Source organism: Bos grunniens, chromosome 19, assembly GCF_055505025.1.
Source record: "Bos grunniens cultivar Pamir isolate PY7600 chromosome 19, Bosgru_T2T1.0, whole genome shotgun sequence".
NCBI lineage: Eukaryota > Metazoa > Chordata > Mammalia > Artiodactyla > Bovidae > Bos > Bos grunniens.
The window spans coordinates 9474355-9483219 of NC_141183.1; the positions used below are offsets into that span (position 1 = coordinate 9474355).

General features: G+C 46.4%; 1 protein-coding gene across 2 annotated transcripts; it reads left to right on the top strand.

Annotated features, from left to right (window-relative positions):
• Window positions 1-662: 662 nt before the first annotated feature.
• BIRC5 (baculoviral IAP repeat containing 5) lies at window positions 663-7933 on the top strand. Of its 2 annotated transcripts, XM_086356400.1 has the most exons (4): window positions 663-808; window positions 1132-1241; window positions 2731-2848; window positions 6686-7933. In XM_086356400.1, the coding sequence occupies exons 1-4, from the start codon at window positions 698-700 to the stop codon at window positions 6773-6775; spliced, it is 429 nt and encodes a 142-aa protein (XP_086212526.1). In that variant the 5' UTR covers window positions 663-697; the 3' UTR covers window positions 6776-7933. The 2 variants fall into 2 exon arrangements, with proteins under 2 accessions (XP_086212526.1, XP_086212527.1); XM_086356401.1 differs by lacking the exon at window positions 2731-2848.
• The last annotated feature ends 932 nt before the right edge of the window (window positions 7934-8865 follow it).

Here is an 8865-nt window from a genome sequence, read left to right on the forward strand (position 1 = left end):
CGAGCTCATCTTTGCATGAAATGTTCCTTTGGTATCTCTGATTTTCTTGAAGAGAGAAGAACTGTCCTCAGGACTTAGAAGAGATATCTAACTCCTGAGGAATTCTGGTGGAAAGGGAAGAACAAAGTGACAAGGATCAATTTCTGGATCTCCAAGAAGTCAATGAAAAGATTCGATAAAAGACTTGATAAAAGAGTGAACAGCTCACTCCAGCAAGGGTGGAGGTTAAGCTGTAGACTTCATCTATGTGACTGTCACCTTTTCCCCGGATGATGCATGCCTTCTAGATGGACGGGCCTCAGCACATATTCCAATCTGGCCAGTACAACGCCTGGGGAAGCTAGCACTAATGGTTTCAGGAATGGGGTACCCACAAAACCAATAGAGTTTGCAGGCTGAAAGAGCTTAATCCATTCGTGCTCGCAGGGGCCACTCCCTGAAACTATCACGGAGGCTTCAGCACATCCCCAGCTTCTATTCCCACTACTCTTAGCAAGTAGTAAGTGCGGGGCGTGGTTCGCTCGGTGGCGCATGAGCAGCTGCGGAGTCACGCCGCGAGAGGACTACGACTCCCAGCATGCCCCGCGCCACACAGCTTCCCACTTCCCAGAAGGCAGCGGGAGGCGCGTTCCCGACATGCCTCGCGGAGGCCGTCAACCGCTGGATTTGAATCGCGGCACCGCTCGGCGGCGGCGGGATGGGTGCCCAGTCTTTGCCTCCGGCCTGGCAGCTCTACCTCAAGGACCACCGCGTCTCCACGTTTAAGAACTGGCCTTTCTTAGAGGGCTGCGCCTGCACCCCGGAGCGGGTAAGACCTCCCCAGGTCCTCCCCGCCCCAAGAGTCCCGCCCCCGTCCTGAGGCGACAGGTCCCGCGGACTCCAACCCTTCCGTGGCTTTTGGGCCCGGGGCGACGTTTCCGTCGGACTCCAATCCTTCTGTGGGCTTCTAGGCTGTGAGTGACCTCTCCCTCGGGCTCCGGCCTTTCTGTGGACTTCCGGGCCCGGGGCGACCTCTCCCTCGGGTCCCAACCCTGCTGTGGGCTTCCAGGCCCGGGACGACCTCTCCCGCGGGCTCCGGGCCCTCTGTGGGCTCCCTCCGCGCTGGGGCCTGAGCTGAGTTCTCCCTTGCAGATGGCCGCGGCAGGCTTCATCCACTGTCCCACTGAGAACGAGCCCGACTTGGCTCAGTGTTTCTTCTGCTTCAAGGAGTTGGAAGGCTGGGAACCAGATGACGACCCTATGTAAGTCCCGCAGGCCGGCCTCACTGGGCTTCGTGGGTGCCTCAGTTCCATGGGACCTTTTGTTTTGTGTTGGGCTCCTCCAAAAAAAAAAAAAAACAACAAACCATGAATTTTGAAGGATTAGTGAAAGAGCGTCAGCTTTCCAACCTCCTTTGTGCCCTAAACAGTTATTGTCATGGATGAGTCTGCTGCTGGCACTTTGGTTATGCTTTCAACCTAATCCAACCCGATTTGGCGGAATATCCTTCTGTGTGGATGTTAAAGAAAGGCATTTTCCTGTGGGTTCTTGATACCTTTTAAGTTAGAATGCTGGAGCAGATCCTGCTGTGACCTAGAGCTGTCCAGGTGCCTTTCCTGTTTTAGAGTTTTTAAATCTGAAGCTTTATTATCTGGACTATCATTCATACAGCAGAAAAACCACACCTTAAAGTGTACACTCTGTTGTTTTGGATTTTGTTCTTTGCGTCTAGTTTATGTGTGTGTGCCTGCGTGTGTGCACATATTCATACAGACAGCAGCTGTCTTCTGTAATGTAATACCCCATTTTTCCCCTCCCATTTTTTTCCCCCATCAGAATCAGTAGCTTCCACAACTTGAATTTTTTTGCCCTAGAGAATCTCTGGAGTTGTTTGTCGTCTTGGCAGGAAGAGTATTACTGTTTTTTTAGTAACGTGTTTGCTCTTGTGACCCGGTATTGACTGGGATGGCATGGTGATCATACCAGGGATCAGTGGAGAAATACTGGTTGTATTCTTGGGAGTGGATTTCCAAGTGCTGTAATGTTTTCAAATTATATAGTTACTATTGGCTGTCCTCTTGGAATTTGTGTGGCTGTGTGTTTCTTCCAGATTGTTCTGGGTTGTTGTTGTGGTTGTTTGTTCTTTTTGGCTTCATCAAGTAGCTTGTGGGATCTTAAGTTCCCTAATGAGGAATTGAACCTGGGCCCTCAGCAATGAAAGTGCAGAGTCCTAACCACTGGACCACCAGGAAGTCCCCAGACTGTTCTGGTTCTAGTGCAGTCTGCTATGCAGGGATAATTCCCACTGGAGAGAATGGTAGTATAGGCACAAGAATTCCCTGGAGAAACCAGGCCAGTAGTGCCCTTTCTCTGAACCAATAGATTATGTAATAAGTCCAATAAAATGAGATAACTGCAAACGGTTCCTGGATGATTTTTAAGGGCTTTAACATGTGGTACCTTTAGATTTACACCCTGTAATGCTTTTCCTACTGCTTGCTAAAGGACTCCAGATAGAATATAACAGCCATAGGAGGGGAATGGGGGGTGTCCACAGACCAAGAAGATGCTGAGATGAGGTATGTGGGAATGTGGGTCTGGGCACTGGTTCCATCCACTTCAGAATTCATACTCTGCTCCTGAAGCAGAGCAGCGTGTGTCTCTGAGGTGGGGAGGGAGACTGGTGGTAATGAACTCTTCTCCCTTTACTTCACTGTCTCTGTTGACATGCTCGTGTATTGTTTTTTCTAGAGAAGAACATAAAAAGCATTCATCTGGTTGTGCTTTCCTTTCTGTCAAGAAGCAGTTTGAAGAATTAACCCTCAGTGAATTTTTGAAACTGGATAAAGAAAGAACCAAGAACAAAATCGTATGTATCACTGGAAATAAGAACCAAGAGCAAATCCTGTTCAGCATCTTTAGTACTGAACTCCTGGTCCCTCACAAACACTGCATAGATGCTTTTCCTCAGCACTTTCTAAACCCCTCAGATATGTGTGTGAGATATAAAAGGACAGAAAAGCATATGACCTAGACTGTCACCTTGGGGTTGTACAATCAGAAAAAAATGCATGCCCTGAGTAGAGGTGCCCTCAGTGTGTGGTTACCTCTGGTGGTGGGACATGTGAGGACTAGGCTGGCATTCCTGCCTTCAGTGACAACTCAGATGGCAGCTCCTTTATACAGAGTGTGTTCATGTGTTAGCAGAGGTGAGAACAGAGGGTTTGGAGACACAGAGTAGAGAGTGTGTCAGGAAGGGGCGTTATGTGTATTGGGAGAAAACAGTGCCAGTCCTACTGGACCTTGAAGGGATCTTTGCAGGCAAACTTTGACTCTTGCACAGGTAAACTAGGTTATTGGGAGAGTGAAACCATGAGTTAAAGAAGCAGCTCCCAAACAGCCTGGGCTGTAGAGAAGTAAGGTTGCCAGAGAAAACCAGGACTCCCAGTTAAGTCTGAATTTCAGGTACACAAGGAATAATTTTTTAATATATCTCACATTTTATGTGGGTGTTTACTAAAAAATTACTTGTTTATAAGATGTTCACATTTAACTGAGCATCCTCTCTCTTTATGTGCTAAATCTGGTAGCTTTACGAAGAATAAATATTCAGGTATTTAATTGCTTTTTAGCAAAGCCCTGGGCAGGGAGTCCAGACATAACACTTGCCTCTGCCACTCACAGACTTTGTGAATTTAGACCAGTCTTGATCATAGTTTCCTGCCTATAAAATGGAGGATAGACCCCCATGGTTTCTGAGATCCTTTTCAACTTGAAAATCATGTTCTTTTTTAGAGATCAATATACATAATTCTGTCTAATATGGTACTTTTTAAATGCTAAGGACAAAATCGAAAAGTTTTTCAAGAAGCGAGAAGTCAGTGGTCAGTAAAGCTATGTATTCAGTGAAGGTTTTGGGAACTGCTGTGTTGGAATTAGGAGGAGGGCTAGAGAGGGCCTTTGAGGTTAGGGGTCAGTTCATTTTCTTTGAAGTGCCACAGATGTTAAGTGTTTAGCCATCATGGGCCACAGAGTTTCTGTTAGATATTCCTTTTTTAAAAAAATATTTACTTACTCATTTTACTTTGTGGCCGTGGTGAGCCTTGTTGCTGCACTCGGGCTCTTCCCAGCCACAGGAGGTGAAGGCTACTCTGTGGTTGTGGTGCAGGGGCCTCTCGCTGCAGGGGCTTGTGGAGCCAGGCTCTAGGTCGGGTCATTGTGGCCCATGGGCTTAGTTACTCCTCAGCATGTGGGGTCTTCGGGACCAGGAAGCGAACTGGTGTCCCTTGCAGGGTGGATTCTTAACCACTAGACTGCCAAGGAAGCCCTAGAAATTATTCTTTGTTCGTTTTTTCCCCACAAATATTTAAAAACATAAAGCATTCTTAGCACTGGGTTAAGAACAGGCCATGGGCTGATTGGATGTGTCCCACAGGGCATATTTTGCCAGCCCTGTTCAAAGTGAAAGAAAGACCAGCTTGTGTACTTTGAGAACAGTTGTTGGAAAGCCATGTCTGTGCGCATGGGAGGAATGTTAAGGAGAGTACAGTGAGATTGCAGCCAGATTGTGCATCTCTGAGAAAGACAAAGATGTTTTGGTAGTTGAAACAAATAGGAAGACAGACACTACAGTTGTCACAGTCCAGTCCTAGAAAATTGAGTGCTTGTGATCCTGTAATCTGATGGAAGAAGGTAGTTAACCTATTGAGGAAGGTGGCTTAGGAGGACTGGAGGAGGAGACCCAGGAGATGCTGGGCCTCCCTTATCTTGGTGTCAGCAGTGGGGGCAGAACCAGATCAGAACCAGGTGTAAACACCCAGGAGAAAAGTGGGGAGATTGGAAGAAAATGGTTTGCTTCTGTTTTGCAACTGCTTTTTTGTTCACCTGAAATCAAAATACTTTAAAGTCTATGCATTTGTTTTTATTACCTTGATTAATTATAAAGTAATAAACTATCAGTATAAAATATAAAGCTTTTGTAAGGAAGAACCAAAAGCTTCACCCCCATGCCGATGGAAACCACCATTAACTGGTGTATTTCCTTCCAGATCATTTTAAATGTGTGTATTTGGGGAAATTCCCTATTGGTCCAGTGGTTAGGACTCTGCACTTCTACTGCAAGGGGCACAGATTTGATATCTGGGCAGGGAACTAAGGTCCTGCTAGTCTTGTGGTGCAGCCAATAAAAAGAAAATCAAATAAAATTCAGTTTCACTAGTGGCATTTTATCTGCTCAGTAGCTACATATGGCCAGTGATTACTTTATTGAACTGTGCAGACAATTGAACATTTTCATCATTGCAAAAAATTCTGTTGGATAGGGCTGCTCTAGTGACACCCAGTTGTGAGGTTTGTTGCAAATAATATATCCCTGATACAAAAATTCAGATCCTCTTGTTTCCTTATGGGCATATGCTTGTGAGTGGATGTGGACAGTAAGGTTTGGGGTCAGAGCCAAGTGCAGGGAATGAGTGTAACCAGAGGCCCATCTGCTTCCTGCTAGAGCTCCAGGATGAACCATCTAGAGTACATCGCTCCTGGAGGTGGGCTGGCATGCAGACCTTGTCTGTTCTCTGATAGGTGGGCTGGCATGCAGACCTTGTCTGTTCTCTGATAGGAAATAAGGTTGGGAGCTGATGTTTTAAACCATTTACTAAATTAGCAATGGGATTGCAGTGCACAGTTTTAAGACAGACATTTATCCAGGTGAGATAATTACATGTTGCAGTTTACAAATACTGAAAACAAGGAACGAGTGTTGTCTGTCGTGATGCTCTGAATTAATGAGACCCTATATTTAATTGAGATGCTGCCGGTCAGTTTGAAGGACCACTGACTGGTCAGGCAGCCACGTGGGTGCTGGCTGGTGTGCGGCCAAGGAAGAGCTGGGGCTTGGGGTCTGACCCGGTAGCACACCGTGTGCTCTGTGCTCCTGCTGCTGCATCCACCACCCTCCTTTGAAAAAAGTTACCTCTGTTGTTTTTCTTATTTAACCCAATAAAAACCTATTGTTTGTTTTTTAATATGGCAGAGAAATCAAGTAGAATGAATTTGGGAAAGAGCTTTCTGGATTTGCTGACGTGATTGTCATTTGTCCCTGTGGAGAGAGCGCTTGGCAGAATGAAAGATTGGAAGCCAGATTCAAAGAGCAACTTCAGGTGGCAGATTTTCTGTTTTAGGAGAAAGCTGATGCTTGCCAGGGAGGAGAGGAGAGCTGTGGACTTTTCTGTGGAAGCTTCAGAAGCAGTGTAGGGTAGTGGGGAAGAGTAGGGCTCTGCCACAGACTAGCGGGTAACCCTGAGCTGAATGGTACTCTGGACCTCGGCTTCCTCTTCTGTATAATGGAGATAAAGGTGGCATCTACCTCATGGGACATGGAGCGGTAAGTAAGCTAGCGTGTGTGGAGCAGGTAGAATGGTACAGTACAAGCGAAGCTATCGATCAGTGTCTTCTGTTATAATTATTGTGAGGCAGCTCAGATGAGAAGAGGCATTTGAGGGGAATTCCCTGGCAGTCTGATGGTTAGGCCTGGGAGCCAGGATTTGATCCCTGTTGGGGAACCAAGATCCCTGGTTGCATGGTGTAGCCAAAAAAAAAAAAAAAAGAGGCCTTTGAAGTGAATGAGAATATTTACCCCATATAGCTGGGCATCCCTATCCAAGCATGCCTAGAGCTTCAGTTTCACGTGTGTATTCTTTATTTCCAGGCAAAAGAAACCAACAATAAGCAGAAAGAATTTGAAGAAACTGCAAAGAAAGTCCGCTGTGCCATTGAGCAGCTGGCTGCCTTGGAGTGACACCTCCCGTCACTGCTGCACGGCGACAGACACGTCGTTTCCAGGGCACACCCCTCAGCGTTACCAGTTTTTCTCTGGGGCCTCTTAACTGTGCCTTAGGAAAGCAGAACATCAACATTTTGAAATGAGAATATTTAAACTATTTTTTATTTTTTTCTTGAAGTTGATGCCAGGGTCTACTTCTGTTATATAGCTGGAGCTAAGTACAGTAACTGACCTGTCTTTTCTCTTTGGTAGTTTTCGTTTTATTGCTTCCTGGACTTAGCAGGGTGAGGGAAGACGTTTGCTTACGTGGGTAGAGCCCTTTTACAGCAACGCATTTGGGCTTCACGAAGCTGGTGACTGGCTGTCCAGCTGAGATGTGATGCCTGAATGTGATCATAGGTCCATTATGACTGGACAAACAGGATTAAGAATGCCATTTTAAGTTTCACTTGCATAATAATGTGCACTTATGTTCCAGATGTTCTACATTATCTCACATTGATGTCTGCAGATCCTGTGACCATCTCTTTTACCCCATCAGATCTGTGGTGTCACAGCAGCTCCCTTCCTCCCAGACAGATTGTACGGCCCATCCCTGCCATGCCTCTGAAAGTGCCCTGTATGTTAGGGGTTCCTTGCCATCCCATCTTGTGATTTTCAGTTTCACAGGGGTAGCCATGGGATTAGACCCCAGGCTCTGCCTCTGGACTTGATCTGTGTCAGAGTCCTTTCTGTGACTGCAGTATGTGTGACTTGGTGAGGGGGATGCAGAAGGACTGATGTCTTGAGAGTAGAGCTGGCCTCATGCTTTGTGGTCAGCTTGAAGATACTTCTGCCACGGCTCCTGGCAAGGTTGCAACATTTTTCTACAATAGACAAGGAGGTCTTTGATGCAGAAAAGCAGTGTTTCAGAGGCCTGGCTCACTGCTTCTGGATAGCAGAGCACACAGTCAGAGTGGATTCTTCCTGGGGAGTCCCGCTGTGGACCAGCTGTCATCCGTTGGGCGGGGCACACAGGGTCAGGATGAAAAATCTGAGGAAGGAGTTCATGGACTTAATTACTAATACTCTTCAAATACCTACTTTCCATTAATGATGTGCATTAGGCAACTGATAATTCTCCTGTCTTTCCAATGTGAATCTTCCTAAAGGAATAAATTAATTTAAAAAATAGATTGCAAAACCTCGTTGGGAAAAACTTTAAAAAAAAAGAAAAGCATGTTTTTTTATGTTGTTTTCAGTCTTGCAAGATCATAAATGCAATGATGTATGAGTTTCAGCCCCAGCACAGACTAAGCAAAGAGTTGGAGCAAAAAAAGCATATGGAACACCCACTCCAGCCCCAAACTGCCCTCTAACAGGATGCTTGCCTTGTGGGCTTGGGCTTGGGCCTGGCGCCTATTGAATTGGAGCTGCAGTTTCCTCACCAGTCATGCGGGGATCCTAGAAGCTGTTCAGCCTCAGCTGGCTTTTGTGTGTGTGTGTGGCAACAGGATTTTCATGTAAAGAGGAATTGGGACAAAGCCCTCAGCCAATCCTAAGATTCTGTAGTGTTGTTTTCTTATCTTGTTTGAATTATTTTGCATAACAGGATAAACTACAGTTAAAAGTGAGCACAAAGCCTTTCTTAGTCACTGGGAACACCAGTGTGAACTTTAGGTGGATTTGGAGACAAAGTAAGATAACAGGAAATATCTGGCAGAAACTGTCATGAAATTGCTGCATGGTTAGCCAGCCCTGGTGAGCTGGAGGGCGCACACTGGCTGCTCCTCTGCGAGAACAATGCAGTGGCCTGAATCCCTTCTAAACGACTTGGCTCAGAGCTATGGGGACTTGGTGCGCTGTGCAGATGATCTGTCAGCCCTGATTGGCTGTGTCTCCATTGCTCCACATCTGCGCCATGTTCACAGCATCGCCTCCGCAGCAGTCCCCTCCTCTCCTCCCCGAGGCCGGCTCACACAGGGCTGAGGCCTGATCTTCAGATGATAGATTTTATTTCACCATCCTTCATGAAGTAAAGCTGCAGGGTGGATTGTTACTGTCCTGTTGGAACCTCTGGGGGTCATCTGGGTAGTTGCTGAAGAATAAAAACTACTTCATTTCAA